The sequence below is a fragment of the Ursus americanus genome, chromosome 13, assembly GCF_024610735.1.
Source record: "Ursus americanus isolate L20-20 chromosome 13, mUrsAme1.1.p, whole genome shotgun sequence".
NCBI lineage: Eukaryota > Metazoa > Chordata > Mammalia > Carnivora > Ursidae > Ursus > Ursus americanus.
In genome coordinates this window covers 8,344,177-8,368,191 of record NC_142139.1, presented here as the reverse complement: position 1 = coordinate 8,368,191, position 24,015 = coordinate 8,344,177, and the positions used below count along the sequence as shown (strand labels likewise).

The 24,015-nt window shown below is 36.3% G+C and overlaps 1 protein-coding gene across 1 annotated transcript in view; it reads right to left on the bottom strand.

Moving 5' to 3' along the window:
* The window catches only part of ANK2 (ankyrin 2), a 219,823-nt gene that overhangs the window by 124,119 nt on the left and 71,689 nt on the right, over window positions 1-24,015 (bottom strand). Inside the window, exons 5-9 of the mRNA XM_087866401.1 lie at window positions 16,466-16,564; window positions 11,395-11,580; window positions 7,904-8,002; window positions 6,577-6,675; window positions 132-230 (exon numbers count right to left, since the gene is read on the bottom strand). Coding sequence (XP_087722527.1) covers window positions 132-230; window positions 6,577-6,675; window positions 7,904-8,002; window positions 11,395-11,580; window positions 16,466-16,564 — 582 coding nt within the window. The remainder of the gene's footprint in view (window positions 1-131; window positions 231-6,576; window positions 6,676-7,903; window positions 8,003-11,394; window positions 11,581-16,465; window positions 16,565-24,015) is intronic.

Here is a 24,015-nt window from a genome sequence, read left to right as displayed (position 1 = left end):
TCATTCTTAGCACACAATTATTGAGTAACTAGAAAACATTTGAGTGATGCTTTGATTTCAAGAAGAACAGAGATTTTCAAAAGAGTGGCTTAAAGACTTCTTTAGATCCTGTCTCACTCCTAATGACCCACCTTAGTCCTTGCCAGTAAGGGAGCACCCCGTTCCAGCAGAAGCTCTACCACTTGGTCATGCCCACTCCTTGCAGCACAGTGAAGGGGCGTCAACCCATCCTGCCAAAAGAATTAGAGAATTAAGCTGGTGTGAACTTAAAAAAAAAAAAAAAAATCATTGTCTTTTTTGCCACTTCAAAGAGAAAGTTTCCTGAACTCATTCCTACTGCCTCAATAGATCAGTAATAGAATCGCTACTTGTTAATTGATAGAGTGAGAGAGAAAACAAGACAGTGAGAGATCTTGACAGAGAGCAAGAGAGAGAAAAAGAAAGAGACGAAAGAAACCGAGAGGGAGAGGGCAAGAGAGATCTCACGTGCAGAGGTTCAATGTAAAACAACATGCCGCTGGTCCTGTGTTTTCATATTCAGGAAGACGGAAAGCGGAGTTTGCTGTAAATTGTCGAACTTGAAAGCCCTACTTGTTTAGAACCACAGCATTGAGATTATATCATTAAACTGTCTGCGTTTTGGTTGTCCTAATACAGCTTCTACCTCCAAATTGTTCTTAATCTAATTTGTCCTCTTTGATCTCTTGAATTGTTGCTATTTTTTAAGTCCTCCTAAAACGCTCCCTGTTGCTCATAGACATTTTTTTTCACATTCTTCTAAAGGTTTCCAGACACATTTTTCAACCTAAACTACATAATTATTTCTCAGAGATGAAACTGGTTATTAACAGTAATAGCATTAAAATAGAGTCAAACAAAATTATGGCTCAACTCCATGTTATGTTATTTATACAACTTTCTGACCTTGATACTTCACAGGTAGTTTCTGATTCCAGAGCAATCCTCAAATTCCCTCTGTCTTTTGGATTTTATTTCTCTTTAGGGTGGCATGGCCAGAAAGGAGAGTGGGTGGGTAATATCAGGCGAAATGTAACAATGGGCAAGAAGTGAGAGAGAAAGTGAAATCCCGAGTACAGAAATTAGCTAAAGATTTCAAGCTTAAGGGAAAAAAAGATTGCCCTAGGGAAAGATGTTGAGAAGGTAGGTAGCAGTCAGAGAAAATGAGGGATGGCCAACAATTAAGAGGAATTCAAAAGCTTCTGATTTATTCAGAACTTAATAGCCTATCTTTTATGTCTCTGTTTCCAGGACCATCGCTCTGGGTTATGCTTTCCTCCTAATAAATATAATTCATCGGGTTTACAGTACTCTTCTGTCCCAACATTCTGGGATTTCTATGCTAGGTATCTTCCCTTTACCCTCCAGATCCATGCTCTGCCTTTCTCTCCTCTGCTCCATGTCTGACAGAAAAAGCTCTCTAGATTGCAGTAGGGAGCTACCTTTGCCCTCTGGCTTCTGGTTGGGTATGGGAAATGCAGCAAGACAGGGCAGCCACTCTGTAAAGGATCTCCTTAGCCTGGCTGTGTCTCTTTACCAAAGTTTATGCTCCAGCCAAAGCAGCCTTGGCCATCAAGTTCTCTCCTTTGAAGTTCTGGTACCCTACCTCTCTCCTTGCAGGCCTGGGGTTGGTAATGAGCCCTGCTATGGCTAGCTCCAGGGAGACTGTACTATATCCCTTGTGACTTCCCTACAGTCCACCCACAATGTTAGAAATAGATCCTTTAATAATCTATATTCAAATGATCAAAAGTGATCAAATGATCAAATGCTTTCTGTTTTCAGCTAGGGCCTTGAGTTAGAATGACACTTTGTTTTGTTAAATCTACTTAGCTAGTATTCAGATACTAAATATCCAAAATAGACCTTGCAATTTTGAATATGTAGGAATTAGCATGAGAAGACTGCCTTTCCAGGAAAAAAAAAAAGTATTTAACTACTGTAGTTGGGATGCCAAATTACTTTTAAAGTTTGCTAGAGAGGAGCCCAAAAAAAGAAACTGTGCAGGCAAAGCGATTAAGATGATTATGCTTTTGTATCTTGATAGCATACCTTGTGGTAGAAGTACAGAACATTAGTTGCTATTTAAATTATTTAACTATTAGATATAGCTTGATTTCTCAATCAGATTCTTGGTGAGGGCTTCATGGAAACTAGAGTTTTAGAAATCCAACATCGCGAGTGAAGGCATTATATGCGATCGTCCAGCATCTGGGCTCTGGAGTACAATATATTATTGTATACACAACGTATACAATTATATAGAGTCTCACATTAGCCACCATGGATGATTCTTTCTGAGGCTCAGCTTCACAATGTATAAAATGGGGTAATTTTTCTTATCCCATTTAACTTACGACCTCACTTGAAAGATGAGGGGCCTCTGCCTTAAATCATTTTTAGAAAAGGTATTGTTTTCCATGGAATACATGAAATATTCATCATGTAATCACATTGAAACCTTCAAATAGTCTCAGAATAACAATAGGAAAATATGGAGAACATGTAATAAATCCATAAGAACATCAAAGAATAATAACGATTACATTGATTCTAACTCTGATGCAATTTATCTGCCCTTACAAAGGATATGAAAATTATATCAAATTCAATTTTCCCAACATGCTCAATGTGAATTGATCTCAGGTATTTTCTGTACAGTATCTCATTATTGCCAAAAAAAAAAAATCTTATCAAGGTTTTGTATTCAAGGACTTTTTTACTTAATTTTTTTAATTAACTCTTAGGGACGATGATCCGTTCAATAACTTTAACTTAAATTCTTCAGACTGTGTTTGAAGGTTACTTCCGCCAGCCCCCGGAGTCCCTTTCCTAGTTTTCCTTTTTCTTTTTTTCACTAGTATCAGCTCATAACACTATTATGTTGATAATCATTACAAGGTTAGATCTCAGTCAACAGTAGAGGGACACCACTTTTCCAGCTGGCAATCTACAGCATTAGCTTTTTACAACCATTTCTTTCCTTATCTTTTTCCTTCCTGCCTCTCTGCTTAGATTGTAGATGTGTCCTGAAGTCTGTGTATTAATACAGGCTACTATAATTACTACCCTGTGTGTCCAAGGTCAAGTTACATAACTCCCCTGAAAGTCATTTTTCCCCTTGGTAGTCTCTTTTCTGAAATGAAGACCTCCATATTTTCCTACAAGCAGTTAATACATCATAAATTGTTAGGAAGAGGAAATAAAATGATACTTAAAGAGTACTTAGCAGGGTTCTAGAACATCACATGCGTATGACAGTTGGTAGCCACTATTGTTACTTTAATTATTGTTGTTCCTTTTCCTGATACGTTGGTTTTTGTTCATCATCTTTTAATGTTTTTGTATACTTGTATTGTTTGCATTGCAACAGGTATTTCAATATTTTAACCTTATATTGAGTATCTCCACATTTAAATAATATATGTTTAAAAATAAAAAAGAATAATGCTCTTAATAAAACCTGAATTAATAATATAATTTTTAATTAGCTACAAAGTTTCTGTTTTAACATTAGAATGAGGTTGTTCAAATACCAGAAAACCAGAGGTCTGGTGAAAATGTCTCCGTCTCACACTAGATCCTAGTCAATGGTGAGAATGTCAATGAGATGCAAAATGCCTCGGTGATTGACAAAGTGCTGGTAAAAGCGGGGAAGGAACTGGGGAAGATTTTTTAATCTTCCTTTTTAATTTTTTTATTTTTTAATTTTTTATTTTTTAATCTTCCCTATCTTTTTAATTACCCCTAAGCGTCTACATATCTTGCTTTTCTCCAGATAATGAAAACCTTATAAATGAGAAAAATAATGAGAAGATCAAGTGGAAAATACTTGGTAGAATATATTAGATTCAGAATGTTTATGGCTAATATGAGTGCTAGGGGAAACTGAGACCCCTATGATAAAGAAATGAATGAAAATATATTATTTTTAATTCCTTATATAGAAGCTCTATTGTACTACCTAAAAAGATAGTCCAAAGTAAATGTAAAATTTTTCTATTTTAAAATATTTTCAAAAAGAAAAAGAAAAAGCTAACCAGATTCCTTTGTTTTAATAATAAAATATTATACTTCCAGAACTAGCCTCCCAATTCCAGACTACAGTCCTTGATTTTAGTATTACCTCCTACCTGATTTTGCTTTTGGTAAATAGATATAGGTATTTGAGTTAGACAGAATTAAAAGAATCCAACTGCTTTCAAAATCCTACTCCTTAGAGATGAGGAAGTACTTTAATTTACTTTTAAGAAATCAATGAACAGAATATCCACATGATGTATACAATTATAAAATCTATTTTTGCTTTATAAATTCTTGAATGAAATTCAATTTATTTGTATATCTAAAGGCTACACTGGATGAAATACAGTCCAAATATTCCCTTCACAGAAGGAACCAAGGCTTACATTTGATTAACTTGCTTAATGATAATTATTTCATGGCAGAACTAGCATAAGAGTCCATTTCTCTCCATATTTTAGTATTCTTTTTATGAAAATGCACTGCCTATTTGGAGTTAGACTTAAATTACATATGCAAATGTATGTAGGCCATGCAAATTAGAACATATTTTTCAGAAGTAAGCAAATATTGCAATGATCAATAAAAATAAAATCAGTTATCTCAAAAATGAATGAATAATCCAGAAAAATATTAATAAGAATGATGTGGATCCTTAAGACATTGGCCAAGATAAAATTCTGTTGCATTTACCAAGTGCTTTCTTTCCATTGGTACTCTCAATTATTAGAGTCTCAACAGAAACAGAGAGGTAAGTGCAGAGGGAGACCTTATGTTAGTAACGTACTTAAAAGAGGCACAGAAACCCTTTCCTTTAAACATGAAGGACAAGTAGGCAAAGCATGCAGCATTGTGCATAATTGTTCCAAATTCTGTATACCTACAGAGCAAGGGAAAAGGCATGCCAACAAAGCAAAGGGTAGAAGTCATAAAAAACCCTGATGCAAAGACAGTAGACAGCACAACAAAGATCTTAACAGACAGAGCAAACCACTCCAGAACTCCCACATGAAAATATGACATAGATGATCTGGACCAAATGTCTTAGAGAAATGTAAGAAAGCAACATTTCCTGAGGTCATTAAAAACTAAAATTTATGGGGGCATCTGGGTGGCTCAGTTGGTTAAGCATCCAACTCTTGATTTTGGCCCAGGTTACGATCTCAGGGTCCTGGGATCCAGCCTGGGGACTGGCTCGGCACTCAGCAGGGAGTCTGCTTGAGATTATCTCCCACCCCCTCCACCCCTCCCCAGGTTTGTGCGCATGCGCACACATACTCTCTCTCTCAAATAAATAAATAAAATCTTTTAAAAAAACCAACAGAATTTATAGTCTGGGACTGGTATAGTACCCAGAAGCTCAAAGACAATAAGGCTTATTAAATAAAAACATTTGCTACCCTCAAGATTTGCAAAGGAACTAGATTTGATCCTTAGTCCTTTGACTATGAGAATATAAAGTCCCAGGATTAAACAAAGTGAAGATAAAATATCACAAGGGACATATCCCATTACTATCTTTTACAGACATCTCACACCATATATTTCAAAATGCTCACATTATAGGAATGTTTAAAGTTTTGCTAAAGTCTGTGATTAACCAAATCTACTCCAGAGAACTAATACTGAAGAACGAGTTGAATGTTTAAGGAAGTAACTACATACAATTTTAGTAACAAAATAAAAAACTATGAGTAGCTAAGTAATTGACCCACCCCACTTTCAAAAAGATAAATAATAATATCTAAGAGTTAATTTTCCTACAACCATATGAGATAGGTACCAATATCAGCCTAAGTCCACAGAAGGTAATGAGTAAACTGCCAATATCATACAGCTAGCAAGTAAAAAAAGTAAATTTGAAATCAGGTAGTCTGCCTTCAGAGTTTGCAAGTTGAACAACTATATTCTCCTGCCTATCTTATCATCTGTTTGTTGGGAATATATAAAACTTAGATTTGTATTTTACTTAACAAATTTGAAATGAACGAAGGGCACTGCCTCTTTACCAAATTGAAATGAGTAAAGGTGCAACATAATAACCAGATGCCTTTGTTCCCCAAGCATTCAGCAGAACTCCTGCTCAGGCCCGACAACCATAATCACTTGAGAAAAACAATTTAAAAATTGGAAAGTGAGAAGCAAAAGATTATCAACATGTATTCACATAGTTTATGTCAAAGCCACACCCTCATAGCATAATGTATGCTCCTGAATTTGGGTGTTTGAAATGTATAGCTAATAATCAGAGAGGCTTCAGTTCAATTTTTCATCTTCGTTCCCCCAAATAAGCAAGGACATGACAAACCATCTCATTGAGGGGCTTGCCTTCTGTTTCCCCAGCACTTCTGAGCAAACACTAACTCGATTTGACAATGAGAAATCTTTAAATATTGTATGAGATTTAAATCGAATCCAAAAAAGCAATTTCCTTGAAAACACATTGCTTATATTTTGGGACTGGTATTTAAGGTGCCAGCTTAAGGAATACAAAAAACCAAAATGGTAGGAAATTGAAAGAACAGAAACACTCACCCTAGTTTTGGCATCGATCTGACCACCACGATCCAGTAAGAGCTTCACCATGTTTGTGTTTCCCCTTTTGGAAGCCACATGCAGAGGAGTAATTCCATTCTACACCATGGAAAGACCAAACAAGAGCATGTTGGGTATGACAGGGCATGACGGTGAAGACTTTGTGTTAGAGGGCACAATGAAGGCTGTGACCCATGTGGTAATATGATTCAAGGTTACTAGAAGGTTTCAATGTCTTTAATTTTTATGGGACAAAAAAGCACACAAACCACACAGCACTATAGTTAGAGGATGAAAGATGGAATGAAACTGTGTAACTAAGTCAGTCCATAACGACAACGTATGTGTCAAATATACACATTACATCGTACACATTGTCAAGAGGCAAAGGGAGGGCTTTCACATAAGAAAAACAATTTCAAATTCTACTTAGGACAGAGCCCTAGCCAAAGTCTATCTTCTTCGTTACGGTATCCATGCACTGAAAGATTCTGGGACTCAGTTTCCTCTATTCAAAATAGAATGCAAATATATATATTCAATAGCCATTGGAAAAATGATTCTTAAAAACACCTTTTTCAGAATATGAAGTATGAAGCCCAACTTGAAAATAACTCAACATGGTTTCAATACAGAAGACTTCTCAGGACAAACACCATATATACGAATTATAGTTATTTACTTTATTGGCTATTCTCTATCATCATTATGGCAAGAGTATGTGCCTGACTTCTTGTATGCCATAATTTTACAAATATTAAAATATTGCATTTACTGATTCATATTAAGTACACTGTTTATAATTATCATGTAAGTGAATTCTTTCCAGTGAAAGCTTACCATTAAATATATAATGCAGCATGAGGCCTTGTTATGTATTTTGGTAAGACTATATGAGCAAACTCTCAATTCATTAAAAACATTTTTCTGTCAAATTATGTGTCCCATAATCATTAAAACACTGTATAAATGTACTTATACATTTGATACTTAATGTTCTAACAGTTTAATTATTTATTGACTTGAAGCTGCTCGTTCATGATTCATGGAGTGATATTTAAATGTTAACTACTCACACTGATGTCAGAATTAATACCCTCCTTAACTGCTGCAAATGATTTGTATACATGTGAATTTACACATTCTTATTTTTCATTTATTTGGTCATGATGACTTCGTGTGATTCAAAGAAAAAAATGAAAAATCTAATATATCCAGCACAGATCCAGACAAGGAAAGAGAAACAAACTTTTACTGTTTTTCATTTTTACTTTAGTAAAATGTCCATTTACTGCTATCTAAAATGAGAAAGTATTTTAATCCATACCCTAGCTGTGAAGTCCACAGCAGCTCCCCGGTTTAGAAGAAGAGTTGCCACATTGACATTTCCGTAGTGCGCGGCAATGTGCAAAGGGGTAAAACCACTCTATGGAAAGCAAAGAGAACGACAGTCGGTAAAGCATTTCACTTCCATATGTCGCAGTCCCTGGATTAGTGAAGAAAATCGCATGGTAATTGTTTACCTAATATGTGAGCAATACAATGAAGATAATAAATGCTTTAATAAGGCTCTTTCAATTGTAGTGCTATAAGGTAGTAAATAACTATATAAGCAGGTAAATAAATACCCTGCATTTCTTGGCAACATTATCTCTAATTAGCTTAATGATTTATCTGTTTACGAGATTTATTGTTTATACAAAACCATGTTTCTTGAGTTGGTTTAGCTTTAGAGAAAAACAGAGTATGATTAAACAACATAAGGTTTCAGCCGTAGGATTAAAATAATTATGACTAAAAATTTTCTCCAGAGAAAGGCTCAAAACTACTGTTTTGTTTAGTTCGGGGCTTTTTAATTAAACAAACAAACAAACAAAAAACAAGCCAGAATTGGTTGGCATTGTGTCTTTGGAACTACGAATATGTTGTATCTTACAGAGGATACACTATTCATTCCACATCATTTACACTGTCATATGTCTGTCTTCTTTAACAGCTGTGTTTAGTGAGAATAGGTTGTTATAATGAAAAAAAGTTAAAAAACAAAAACTAAACAATATACCTGGCATCAATGTAAATATCAAATAAAGAAAAAAATTCAGCTGAATGCCATTTTGAATGCTAATTAAAACAAATTTTATCAATAAGATTGTTCTAAAATAAGCAGGTTAAGTCAATTACATAGGCTTTAGAAAACTGTTGACTCTCAGAATGTTTAAAAAATGAGTCTGAAAATCTTCATGTAAGAAAAGTATACTTCCTTTCATTTCTTTTTTGCCATTCACAATAGAAGTTGATTAACTCTTTCATTATTAAAGTATGCAAAAATATATTATCCTTGCTCTCCATAATTTTGTCATTTTCCTTACTCAATAAAAGGTGATAGGAATGATAAAGACTGGTTTTACAGAATTGGATATCAAATCCTGCAGCTTTGAAGTTATTTTGTATCATTCCCTTTTATTTGAGATGAACTTTGATTTATGTAATATTGTTTTTAAGAAATATTATCTAAATCACAACCATTATTTTCCTATTCACTTGATAAACATTTTTTGGTGACTTTATTTTTTTTAATGGCCTGAATAAGTATTCAGATATCTTAAGTAATAGAAATTCCTCCGTGCTGTCAGTCAAATTAGCTGCAAATAATTTCTGACTATAGAGAAACAAGACACAAAATAAGAATAGTAACTATCAATCCAAATCCCACACTTGTGGTAAAGATATTTTTGTGTCTACATGATGCCAAATATTCATGTCAAAATGGAGGGAAAAATCAGTCTACAACCAGGCTGTTATTTATAAAATGTCAAATTTTTGTATTTTAGGAAATAATTGACTGAAAGTTTTTCATTTTTATCTTGATATTTCCTGTCATCCAGACATATCCTGAATGTAAGTCTATCCTTTAAGTTTCAATTTAATTTCAGAAAAAAACATAGTGATTGCTGGTGAATCATTTTCAAATTATTTTTCTCATTTGCAAAAATAAACCAATTTATTGTGTGACACAGCCTCGTCAATGATCGGTGATGATGCCTCAGACTCTGACTCTTGGAGCAACTAACACAAAGCTTGTATAAGCCCCTCAGAGGAACTCTTGCCTGATTACCACGAAGGTAGAGAGCTTAGTTCGCTTTTCTACAGGGGTATCATTGGAAGGGTTCCCTTCTGTGTTACTCTATTGTCCTCAAAGAAATATTTCTAACTCAGTACAAATCTCCCCAAACTGCTGCTTTCAACACAATGTTTAGAGCCAAAATTGCTTTCAAAAATATCTCTTAAACAATCACCAAATATCACCTAAAAAATTAAAGTATTAAAATCAGTAATTAAGATATCAATTTATATGGTTCCAGTCTTGAGAAATTTCATAAGCAATTGGGCTTTTTTTTTTTTTCCAATCTATGTCCTAAGTTCCATGCACAGATATGGAACAGAAGAAATAATATGACTAATTCAAGTATTCACATCTCAATAGGTAAATTTGTTAATAAACAAAATATTAGTTTTAGAAATACACCACTCTCAGTAAATACTAAATGAATGCTCAAAACCTCTCCAGGTCCACAACCCAGGGATCATGAGATGTTAGCCTAGAGTCCCCTCAACAAAGTGAAAATCAACCTACACAGTCACTTGCCTTTGAATACAGGTTTAATTTTCACAATATACTTTCAACGATGTTTGTGTTAGTGCCTCTCTGGAGCAATGGTCAAGGAGAGACTGCTACACACACACACACACACACACACACACACACACACACACACTACCAAGAGGCTTCTGAACTGAATGTTCCTGCTGATCAATGTGACTTACTTTGGTATGTGGAAAATAGATGATCTCATATCACTTATTGTTAAGACTTAGCGAGATAAAAGCAAATGCTTTAATCATGATATGCTCAATATCACTATTGATTATATACAATGTGGTGAAAAAAGGGCAACTGCAAGGAGATAAAAGGATAAAACAGTGGCAAAGAAACCTCCTTAAATTTCACTTTGCTAAACTCTAACCTGAGAAATCTCATTAAGAGAAGTCATATTTCTTATTAATAGTTAAATCTCACTCAGAAAATACATATTAAGGAAGAGTTTCATTTCATGATCTATTCTAATAAGCTATTTAAATAGTTTCACTGATAAAAATGCCTTCCGATGTATGTTACATTAACTATTTTGAATTATTCACTTGCCTTAATTATGGGAAAAGTTTTTAAATTAATTTCTTCCTAATGGAAATTCCAATCATTAGTATGAATTAGTGAGCGCTTATTCTAATTGGGCAAAAAACTAAAATCAATAAAAACAAGATATATTGTGGTATAACCATAATACTGTACCTCAGTTGTCCTATTCACCATCATCTGAAGCAGTGTTGTATGGGAAAAAGAGGGAAGATATTACACAGTGCAAAATTAAGGAAACGGTCAATCTCGCTCACTGCAATTGGATACACTGTTTCAACATGCCAGAATACATTCTACTGAGAAAAGACATCCATAACACTACACAATACAATTTTATCTTTCTAATTCCGCTTCTATTGTTTTTGATTACAAATAGAATAAATAGGCAGATTTCTAAAAAGCTGACCCTCATCTTTAAAAGAAAATTATCTTTAAATTTTTTTGGTTACTATACCCAATAGATGGTCCCCTTCTTTCTGAAATACCTCTGAAAGTAATGTATCTCTTTCGATGACGGGAAATAATTTTGCATTATCACCATGGCCTACTTCTTTGTCATCCACCAGGAGGAACCTGGCAGCCGAAGAGTTCCTTTCCACAAATGTGTTCAGCTTTTTTACCTTGGATTGTACGTCAGCATTGTGATCGTTCTGAAGCAGGAGTGCAGCGGATTTGGTGTCGTCTTTCCTAGCTGCAATATGCAGAGCTGGCAGCCTCACTTTCCCTTTGGTATCATTCTCTAAGAGGATGGCCACTGCCTGGTTGTGTCCTTGCTGGAGTGCCACGGCGAGTGGCGTGAAGCCATCCTAGTAAAATGGAAGAAGAAAAAATCTATCATTAATTTTTGGAAGCATGGGACGCAACTCTAAGCAATGCTTCTAATGTTTAAAATCATCATTAAGATAAAGAAGAAGGGGGGCGCCTGGGTGGCGCAGTCGTTAAGCATCTGCCTTCGGTTCAGGGCGTGATCCCGGCATTCCAGGATCGAGTCCCACATCGGGCTCCTCCGCTGGGAGTCTGCTTCTTCCTCTCCCACTCCCCTGCTGTGTTCCCTCTCTCGCTGGCTGTTTCTCTGTCACATAAATAAATAAATAAAATCTTAAAAAAAAAAAAAAAAGATAAAGAAGAAGGGGAACACTCTTACACTGCCGGTGGGAATGCAAACTGGTACAGCCACTCTGGACAACAGTATGGAGGTTCCTCAAAAAGTTAAAAATAAAACTACCCTATGACCCAGCAATTGCACTACTAGGTATTTATTCAAAGGATACAAACATAGTGATTCGAAGGGGAACAGGCACCCTAATGTTTATAGCAACAATGTCCACAATAGACAAAATATGAAAAGAGCTCAGATATCCATTGACAGACGAATAGATAAAGAAGAGGTGGCACACACACACACACACACACACACACACACACACACCCATGGAATATTACTCAACCATCAAAAAGAATGAAATTTTGCGATTTGCAATAATATGGATGGAACTAGAGGGTATTATGCTAAGCGAAATAAATCAGTCAGAGAAAGACAAATAACATATGATTTCACTCATATGTGAAATTTAAGAAATAAAACAGATGAACATAGGGGAAGGAAAGGAAAAATAAAATAAGATGAAGATAGAGAGGGAGACAAACCATAAGAGATGCTGCACTGAGAGTTGCTAGAGGGGAGGGGGTGGGGGGATGGAGCAACTGGGTGGTGTGCATTCAGGAGGGCACTTGATGTAATGAGCACTGGGTGTTATATGCAATTGATGAATCACTAAATTCTACCTCTGAAACTGATAAAAAAAAAAGATTAAAGCAATTGATAATCAGTCATTCACCATACTATGGACTGGCTTTAGCAGATTGTTTTCTTAGTTTCTGTTCTACATATCTTGAAAAACATCTGCATTCCCTAACAAAGCATACTGCACATAAGATGTGCTTAAATGTATGTTTACAATGGGAAAATAAAAATTAGAACCAACCTTAAGTAATACCTTATAGAAAGGAAAATGTGGGGAGGGTAGAGATAATGGAGAACAAGTCTGATTGAGAATCAAAGATATGGTAGCCAAGACAGGGAAATAAATTATGTTATTAACTATGTAAGTTGATAAATATCTCTGTATTGATTAGGGAGAACAATAACCAGCAATGAAATTGTCTATTACCAATTAATTTGGCAAGTTTGGGACATAATGTAATCTAAAACCTTTTGGTAAATAAAGCTAAGTCATTAATTTTGCACTTAGTTGAATTTTATATTATTTAGATCATTTAGATATAAAATTACATGTGCTAGGTAATGAAAAAAACAGTTTTTAATTCTAAACTTGGAAAACAATTTTAAAAAACCAATAGCACAGATCATCAAAGTTAGAAGAGTTTGACGAGTAGATGGATAACCATGTTAGAAAAGTTGGAAGCCATGTTTTCTCTTTAGAAACAAGTATTCGGTTAATGGAAAGGTGGCAAATAAATAGAAAAAATATGTATAGGCCAGGCTCTGATTATGTTATAACCTCCCTTAATCCACAAAAGCTTGAAAACAAGTCTCAGAAGTTTCCATTCATAGAAGAGATGCAGGTAATAGATCGTACGACTGCATTTTAGGGACAATAGCAATTTACCATAATCTAACCACTCAATTTGTTTCCACAATAATCCTTTTAAAACTGTAGATTTTTGAGGAAAAATGATTTCCTATCGCACTACCACAAAAAGACTTGAATTTGTTTTAGTAAGAATTGAATTTTAAATAAACATTTCACTTAATAGAATGGAAGAGTAAACCATGTAGTGTTGTAAAATGAAAAATAGTAGCCTAAATTTAGAACTTTGTTTGGCACAAATTAAGCACTCTGTGAAGGAGGAAAGAACAGGCCCATCACCACACACATATCTGATTATCCACTGCAACCCTGGGATGGTTTATACAAAAAGAGCTCAAACTGTGTTTTTTCTTAGAGACAATGCATTTGCTGACAGCACAGAACCTAATTAAAAAGTTTTTAGCCTTCAATTTTGGTAACAGGAAGAGGGAGGCAAGTAAAGAGTTATAAAAATGGTACTGGAGGGGGGCGCCTGGGGGGCGCAGTCGTTAAGCGTCTGCCTTTGGCTCAGGGCGTGATCCCAGCGTTCTGGGATCGAGCCCCACATCAGGCTCCTCCGCTGGAAGCCTGCTTCTTCCTCTCCCACTCCCCCTGCTTGTGTTCCCTCTCTCGCTGGCTGTCTCTATCTCTGTCAAATAAATAAATAAAATCTTTAAAAACAAATGGTACTGGAGGGACAGAGGATTCCCTCAGAGAATTTAACTTTGGATATTCACCACAATGATTTCATTCTAACCCATACTTCACGAGGGAAGGGTCAACATTTGAAATGATTTTTTCAAGTACCTCAACTAACTCTATGAAAAAGAAACCCATATTAAAAATCAGTAGCTTCATTTTTCATCATTTATTTATCAATGCTAACTGCTATAATTACAGGAAATTTCAAATTTTAAATATTTATTTTCAAACATGGGTTTCATTGCCATATTGAATAATCTCAGAATTATCTGATTTTTAAAGTGGTAACAGTGTCTTGATTAGTAATTAGTGTTTACATAGTAGGTCCTACTAATAGGTTCAGAGTGCACATGTGCAGACACATGTGCACATGACACTATAGATGGTGTTTGGCAATACAACAAAATATCAAACCGTAATCAGCCATAAAGCCCTGAAAGGATAGTAGTTTTCCACAGAATGAGAGACTAAAAGGGAATGTGCAGAGGTTTGTCCATATATGTGCTCTTGATAATCATTAGGGTCAGCAGTGGGGGATTAATCAACTAAGTTTATATATGTTGAGTTAGGAAAAAATTAATTTTAGTTATTTAAATATTAAAAATGAAACAAAAATAGGCATACACGTGTCTAAGCTAGGATTCAAAACTTCATATGATTCACTTTCAAAAGCTGCATTTTTGTGTAGAAATCAGCAAAGGTTTTAATTTTCTGAGAATCACAATGTAACATGGCCTCTGCTGATGCAATGTACATAAAGGGATATTTTTGGAACTGGACTGAAATGCTACAGAGGCCTTGACCAAAGGAGCCTTGAAACAGCTAAGAATACCAACAAGCTGAATTTCCCTAAACCATACGCTAGAAGTAATAAGCCTGTTTGGTGAATAGAAGAACTCTGTAGTGTCAAGGTTTCTTTGGGTAAGTGATTCTGCATTCAAGAAAATAAAATAAAATAAACACAGGTTTCCTTATTTTGGTACCTTTCTTAGTGGTCCTAATTCAGAGAGAAAGTTTCATATAGTTGCTCAAGCTTTGCCTGAAGATATTCACATGCTACTCATTGACATAATCAGTGTCTCAGAAAAAAAAAAAAAGGCCCCAAATCATAAAAATCACACTGTACCCATGTGTAAGAGTATAAAAATCTGTGTGTGCTAAATAGAGACTTGAAATCATTTTACATTGGTCAGTTGTGTTTTCCAAACATAAGCAAAAAAGAAACATGGTCCCATTAGTACTGATTTCTTGGGATTTTGTTTTTAACTAAGGAAAATAAGCTGTCAGAAAGTTATACCAATTTGCTCCATAAAAAGTTTTCTGCCAAAGGGACTGGAAATGGATTTAATAGATTACAAGGATCTCTTCCCTGAGCACAGGTGAGGAGGGAATTCATGTTTATTTCACCTAAAGACTTAATTGTTCAGAGAGGAAGTCATACTAGACATTAAAAATGATCAGGTTTGTTTCTGGATGACAAACATCTATCAGTCATCTTTCACTCCAGGGCAGGAGTTATAAAGCACAGAGTGTGAAAAAGGAAAAACAAAGCGTGCATGATCTGGTTGGAAGGGGTGAGGAGAGGCATGGCCCAGTGAAACTCTTTCCCCTTCTCTTCTGTGTCATCCACTTCCAACCGTCTGGTGGCCCCTTGAGGCAATTTCTTCAAACTCAAGGGTTTCTGGAGCATCGCTTAAAAGTCACTGCTCTAAGCAACCACTGAACTTGCTCCTTAATCTGCCTAGGCAAAAATGGGAAGGAAAATAACAAAGCAGTTCTGTTTACTGGAGGATATGCATAGGAAAAGGAAAGTGATGTTCTAAGTTGCCCCACTCTGACCTCTTCTTACATCTAGATGTCCTAAATATGCTAATACTGAATTGACTTAGAACATTCTATTTAGTTGTTGCTATAATCATAGTCATACAACTATGCGCCATAATTTGTACTTCAGAAAATGTGAATTTTTTTTTCGTGACATACTCCTCATGAAATCGTGCAAACACAAATGCCTAAAATCATTTCTGATCACTAAAAATTATTCCCTTAAAGAATTGAATTGGATCCTAACAGATAAAATATTGATGAAAAGAGATGGGTAGAATTTACTATCATGGAATTTTAGAATAGTATACAAGCTCCCAAAACCTAGAGAATGGCAAACTGACGGGAGCATGAGCTCATGTAAGAGCAAAATGACACGGATCCCAGGTCAAGGCATAAACTCATTCAACTGTGTGTGCTGGGTCATTCGTTCATGGCCACTGTTATAGATGACAGCAGTGCAAACATTCTTTACTGTAATTTAGACAAGATAATGGAGATCCTCTGCCGGTGGATACAAAGAACATGCCCATTAAGATTAGAGAATTTGAACCTATAGGGTTGACAGTCTCACCTCAGTAGCCGTGCTCTGATTAGCTCCGTTTTCAAGCAGATATTTTACAACATCAATGTGGTTCTCCTGGGCAGCCATGTATAAAGGAGTGAAGCCATTCTGAGGACAAACAATAAAAAAGACATCTTTAACCATTTCTAAAGTTTAAACTGGGGAAGAATACCAGAAGAGGAAAAAGAGAACACTATGGAGTAAACTTTTGCAATGATGAAACATATAACATATTTCCACAGTGAAGTATACATATATTTACTATTATAAAACTAACCACAATCGGAGTGAACAAATTCCCACACATTCCTAAAAGAATGAGGACAAAGGGATACGGAAGCAATATTTCCCTCATTTCCTATCTTCATTGCAGTTCCAGAGATTTACATTTCACATCACCTAACACTGTTAGAGCTAAAAATACTTAGTATCTTAATACAATCCTATAACATGCATCAGATTCTCACTACATGTAGTATATTTATAAAATACTTATGTAATATCATCTGTATTGATTAATTCATAAACTATGTAAACGTACCATCATTATCTTGAATGTACACAGCTGAGCTAGCACCTTTAAAGGTATAAATTATTACTTATTCCAGAATAGACTAGAAGTGATTGCAAATCTGATTGAAAAAAGAAATTATCATCCGTTAATTCTCATATCATTTATTCAGTTATTTACTAAAATCTGACCACTGTAGTTGGGACATCACTGGGATACAGTAATAAGACAGACATCTGCCCTCAGGAAGCATATACTATGGTAATATTATAACATTATTATGCAGTCATAGTTTTAAAAATATCACAGAAATTGTATAACTTGAGTTTAAAATTAAGTTTAAATTGGCAAATTTTCTTTTCGTCAGATCCTTTGCAATAGGTAACACCTCATTTTAAAAAAAAGTAAAGCTTTGTGAAAAAAAAAGAGAAAGCATGTAGTAATTCATAAATTCTCAAATCTAACAATTCTCTCAAAACAATGTCACAGTCTTAAACGTTGTCGATTCCCTTAAAAATTCCACGCATTAACGAGAATAAGCAAAAACATAAACGAGACTTCAGAGATTTTCAAAAACTTAAAAGGAGAAAAAAATAACTATTTTGAAAAATTTTCTATATGCATTGTATAAGTGTGGAAACATTATCTAAAATGTCAAGATCCAGCAAAATATAAAAATATGAGTATACAAGTAGAACAAGAAAAGACATTTTAAATTTGATTATGAAAGAAAATCTGCAGGCTTCAAATGGAGGAGGAAATTTTAAAACTGAGAAATATTGTAAGAGGAATGAATTGACAATTTTGTAGGATTCAGGAATAACTTGCTGGCTGGATAGCATATTTTTTAAAACACAGAAAACAGGTGAAATCTTGGGTATTTTAAGAACACTGAAGAGGTGGCGGAAGGACAGAATTAGAGATTCAAAGGAAGGGAAAGCCAGTGAGGATGGTTAAAAACAATGAGTGGGTGTGGGATGGGGCTCTTTCATGACAAGTAAAAGGCAGGATGCAAAAAAAAAAAAAAGAAGAAGAAGAAGAAGAACTTTTAATAGAGTAAAACAATTTGCTTACATGCTTTCCTCTGACAGAATCTTGTGTATAGATCAGGAGAAAGGGAAATGAACTGTGGTTGTCGGATCAATAGGGAAAAGAAATGTAACATTCTTAGGCTCCTGCCCTGGGTCCGGGGCTCTAGGGGGCCTCTTCTAGCTGAGCAAGGCTGGGGATCCCGACGCCCAGGTGGACGTGCCCACCCTGATCCTCCAGCTCCCCTGCTTCCAGACCACACAGCAGGCATGCAGCTACCCAGAATCCTTGCCTATGCAGCCCCCCCCCCTCGCCCCCATGTGGTGCCAGAGATTGCTTAGACTCTGCCTTTGGGTTCATTCACCCAAGGGTCTGTTGCCATGCCCACCCTGTGACAGACTAATGGCCCTCAAATCCGTCCCTCCTCATCTTAAACCCCGGGAGTTGTAAATGTGACCTTATATGGCAAAAGGAACTTTGCAGATGTGACTAAGTGAAGGATCTCCAGGTGGGGAGATTATCCTGGATTGTCCAGTTGGGTATAATAGAATCACACGGTTTTTATAAGAGGGAGGCAGGAGGTCAGAGAGGAGAGAAGACTCGGTACTGCTGGCTTTGAAGGTGGAAGGAGGGGACGTGATCCAAAGGAAAGAGATTTTCACTTAAAGCTTCCAGAAAGAACTGCAGTGCCAGCACCTTGGTTTTAGCCCAGTTCGGCTAATTTCAGATTTCTAAAATGCATTTGTGGTCATTTGTTACAGCAGCGACAGGAATCTACCAGACACCCCTAGAGTTGTTTGCTAGAGAGGGGGAAGTAGTAGATGGACAGAGCTTGAATGTGTAGGTCAGGGTGTCCACACCTTTCCACGTGATGCTCGTGTATATGGATGGAGCCAGGGACGGGCCAGGAAGAGGAACCGGCTGCAGGCCAGGGTTTACAATCAGCGCACCCTCAGCCCCCCCTCACAATCCTGCGCGGAACTCCAAGGTTTCCAAGGTTTCCGAGAAGTCTAAATTTGGACCTGTCGTGTTGTTATAAAGATATATTTGTCAGGGTAGAACAATAAGAGATACGTATGTAACAGTTAGCTTGATATACAGCTTTTAATTTAAAAAAGTGTACTGAAAGTGGGCCTCTTTTTCACTCATGTCCTGGGCTCTGCAAGTGCTAATAGTGGGCTAGTGGTAGAGAGAGAAAAGGGGGAAATATCCACAAATAGAACACGGGGGAGGGGAAGAAGGGCAGTGACAGATGAACATTCAGGATCTTGGTTAGAGTATACCATGAATGCCGTTTGTGCCTGGAGCCACAGCCTTGGCACGCAAGGGCTTTCAGCAGTGTAGGGGATGCAGATATGAAGAACAATAAAAATAAAAATAAATATTGAACTTCTGCTATATGCTATGCACTGTGAGAGATGCTTTGAATATGTCACCTAAATTACAGTGATCCTGTGTCTCTGTTTGCCTGGGACAGTCTAAATTTAGGCGTAGTATCTTGGAGTAATTATTAATAGTGTCTCAGTTTGGATGATAAATTAAGTGGCCTAATACTATCTCTACTACTGAGAATAGTGCTGCAACATTGGTACTCTCATCCCCACTTTTTTTTTTTTAAATAAACTCTACCCCCAAGGTGGGGCTCAAACTCATGACCCCGGTATCAGGAGTCGCATGTTCCACTGACTGAGCGAGCCAGGTGCCCCTCTCATCCCCATTTGAACTGAGGTAGCTGAGGCTGAGACACTTGGGTGACTTGGCCAAAATCTCACAGCTATTAAGTGAACCAAAAGTGATGGACAAAAACCAGTCACAAACAGTCTTCTTCCCTATATAAAAATTGGGACTTGATCCTATAGATGTGTGATCCTCAGCCTGGCTCTGGGACAGACTCTCCCGTGGAAAGTTGTAACAATGCTGGGCACTACCCTGTCCCCTATTGAATTGGAGTCACCGTGTGTGAAGCCGAAGCACCTGCAATTTTTAAAAAGCTCAATTTGTGAAATTACCTGAAGAACATTGTTACAGGTGATACAGGACAACTGAATGGTTTTGGGGCAGGAAGTACCATGATCACATCTGTATTTCAGAGGGTTCACTCTAGTGAGCAAACCTACTCTGGTTTGGGGTGGCCGAAGCCAAGAATGAAAGTGAGGGGTTAATCAGTTTTTGTAGTATTTGCAATAGTGTATTTAAAAGATGAAGGAAGGGGCGCCTGGGTGGCACAGCGGTTAAGCGTCTGCCTTCGGCTCAGGGCGTGATCCCGGCATTCTGGGATCAAGCCCCACATCAGGCTCCTCCGCTGTGAGCCTGCTTCTTCCTCTCCCACTCCCCCTGCTTGTCTTCCCTCTCTCGCTGGCTGTCTCTGTCGAATAAATAAATAAAATCTTTAAAAAAAAAAAAAAGATGAAGGAAGCATGAGCCAAGACAACATCTTGGTTCAGGGAGGGAGGGAGCTATTTACTGTTACAAATATGTGAAGTAAGAAGGCAATAAAGATTACGACAGGTCCTACAGATGTGGGAAATCACCCTTTCCTAACTTGCTGATGCTACTTAACAAGAAAGACTCTGCCAGAGAATGTGAAACATGCTGCTGGGTAATTGGGACAGGGCAGGGCAGCATTTTAACAGCACTGTAAATTTTACGGGAAGGCTTTTATCTCTGCATATAAATAGGTTAACAACATGGGATTAATGGCCTGTGTTCATGCATCCAGGTGCTTTCCAATGTATTATGTCTATACGTCTTTGTAAAATAGTCTGGCTGCGTGTAGGGATAAAAGTATATATATTTTCTTCCTGTTGGTATAAAAAGTCAAAGACATCTACAACCTGGGCTGATACCTGGAGGAGGCAAACAAACACAAAATTATCTGCTGCCTTGGTAGTTTCATTTCAGTGTGACCAACAGGTGCCTCTACCAATCGGTTATTAAATATTTTGGACATTATTCCTCTCCATAGCAAATTATTAATTATTCACCATTCATTTATATTTATTCAACAAAAATGTGTTTGGTGACTCTTTACTGCTAGGCATTGTGTTTAGTATAGTGATTCAGAGATGAAAGGCAAAGCCCCTGTTCATTAGGAGCTCACAGTCCAGAGGCTGAGATGGCAAGTAACATGTTACAGTTCAGTGAACTCATACATAATTAGTTTCTTTAAGAGAAAGAAAGAAAGAAAGAAAGAAAGAAAGAAAGAAAGAAAGAAAGAAAGAAAGAAAGAAAGAAAGATAGAGAAAAAGAAGTGGGGCGCCTGGGTGGCTCAGTCAGTTACGTGTCCGACTGTTGATTTCAGCTCAGGTCCTGAGTTTAAGCCCTGTCTTGAGCTCCACGCTGGGCATGGAGCCAAAGAAAGAAAGAAAGAAAGAAAGAAAGAAAGAAAGAAAGAAAGAAAGAAAGAAAGAAAGAAGAAGAAGAAGAGAGGAAGGAAGGAAGGAAGGAAGGAAGGAAGGAAGGAAGGAAGGAAGGAAGGAAGGAAGAAAGGAGAAGGAGGAGAAGTTGTTGTTACATGAGGGCTATAAAGAGGACACTGAAGGGCACAGAATCAAGCTGGATGAGGAAATTATATCCAAAGGAAGTCACCAGAAGTGACATTTGGTAGACATAGTGAGTGATTTGGTTTGAACTGAATCACGAAAAATGAAGTTAGGCATAGAAGCAGGAAAGGGATTTCACACAGTGGAAACCCCATGAGAAAACACTGAACATCTAGGGATCTGCAAATAATTCAGTGTGACTAGTAGGAGGAGGAGGCTGAGACAGGCAGGGATCAGTTCCCATGTGCCATGCTAAGGAGTCTGAATTTTATTCTGAAGCCTCGGGAATCACGGTTTTAAGCTGAGGCTTGGCATGATCACATTTTCCTTTTAAAGGGATGGATTTGCCAGGATTGGAGAAGAATTGGAAAATGGCCAGAGTATAGTCTGGAAAAGCAGAAATATGGCTTTTGTAATAATCCAGCTAAGAAGTAAGGCTTAGGAATATTAATTTGAATTTTGATATTTTAAAATGTAATTACATGTAATTATTTATGTATTCATATTCTACTTAAAGATTAAAAGTGGTTTTACTCTATATGATCGATCATATTTGATAAAATTTCTCATATATATTAAGACGTTATAACAGTTTTCTTCAAATCCAGAAACTATGCTGTATTTCAAGAATTCAAACACATATAACATTGCAAAAAATGTTTTTCCTGCTTTCATTAGTGATATAACTACAAGCCAGTAGTCAGGTTTTTGCCACTGGTGAGAATTTCTTTAGGTAATTGTATTATCTGGGAAAATTGAATGAATATGGACTAATATTTATATACCTACCTATCAAATGTGGACTTACTGAAGCTTTTCAGAACATTTTAAAATCAACTAGACCTATTGATATTTGTATGTCATTTCAAAGAAATTCTACAGAGACAAATAATGCCAGTATGCAGAGTAATGAATGGTTTAGAATCAATGCTTTGAACAAGGACCAAAATTCTAAGAACTATCATCATTACCAATGTTTAATATTCTGAACTTTTCAGACTTAATTTTGTCAGCACATATCACCTTATTCTTCCCTTACACAAATGAAGACTCATTAATTGGATGACTTGAAAAGATTGATCATATAAAATTAATCTTAACTGGAGTCAATGTTACCATTCAATTCAAATCTTTTTTATAGCGCCAAGTTTATTCTACAGTTTTTCACTTAGGCACTGGATGAGGTGTCTTAAGAGTAACAAATACGAATATAATATTGTTTCTGTCCTCACGAGCAGAAAATATAACAGAGTTCACAGAATACATGTATATAGAAGCATTTGTAGCTCCATATATACTATTGTTTATGACATATATATGTAAAGTATATGTACATATACATCAAAAGTGTACATGTAAAGGATATATGTCAAGTATACATACATATATGTGAAGTGCCTTTTTTCATAGTATTAATTGCTCACTCCTCAGTGCTCTGATAGCATTTTCTTTGTGCTTCTTTTGGTAATTAGTATGCATCGAGCCAGTTTTATTTATATATAGAGAGAGAGAGGGAGAGAGAGAGAGAGAGAATTTTATATATATACTAAAGAATCAGCAATTAATACTATGAAAAAAGGTACTTTTGGCCCAAACACACAGGGCTAAGAGGAAATTAGGAGGCCTTAATAAAACCAGATAGTAGATCTACAGAAAATAAAATGTTATTTGATGTTCTTTTCTGGTTTCACTTTCCCCATCTCTCAGGATATGTAGTGCTTGTATGAGAACTCCCAGTGTATTTGCTGCAGGCACATAGTTCACGTGGGAAATTCTGTTCTCGAAGCCTAATTACAAATCTTGTGAATAGTAAAAAACAGTAAGCAAAATTACCAAACCTGAGCAAAAGCCAATGCAGGAATGCATTTTGATGAGAATTTTTACAGGTTTAAAAATTATTTTTAAAACAATTCAAAGATCTCTTTTCCAGACAATAACAGAAAACTGCAATCCCCACTGCTACCTAGGTAAGGGTCAATCATAAGCTAAAAGGGTGGAAAGTGATTATGGAAATTTCAAATGGCATATCTCTGTACACTATTCATTGTTATTTTATTTGTTCTTATTTTTGGTCTTATGTGGCCAAAGTTATTAAGTATATCTTAATGATTAAAAGAAACTGCCCTATTTTCCTAGATGAAAACATTATAGCTGAAAGGGAACTCATCATTTTACAGTTGAGGAAATTTTAACCCAGAGACTGAGCACACCACCAAGTGGACTGGCCAGTATCATAGATTAAGGAGACAATAGGAGGTAAGTGGACACAGCTGATGGAGGGATGCTTGGAAACTCTTACCCTTCCCTTCTCATCTTTCAGGCCTTGATACAAAAGAATCACCCTGTCTAAGAGGCCTGATTCAGGGCCATAACAATGTTCAGCACAGAGTAGATGTTCAATAAATATTTGTTAAATGGGCAAGTGAATAAAGTAAAGTCAAAACCAAGTTCCTTTTTATGCCTGTGGTGGTTTTAAA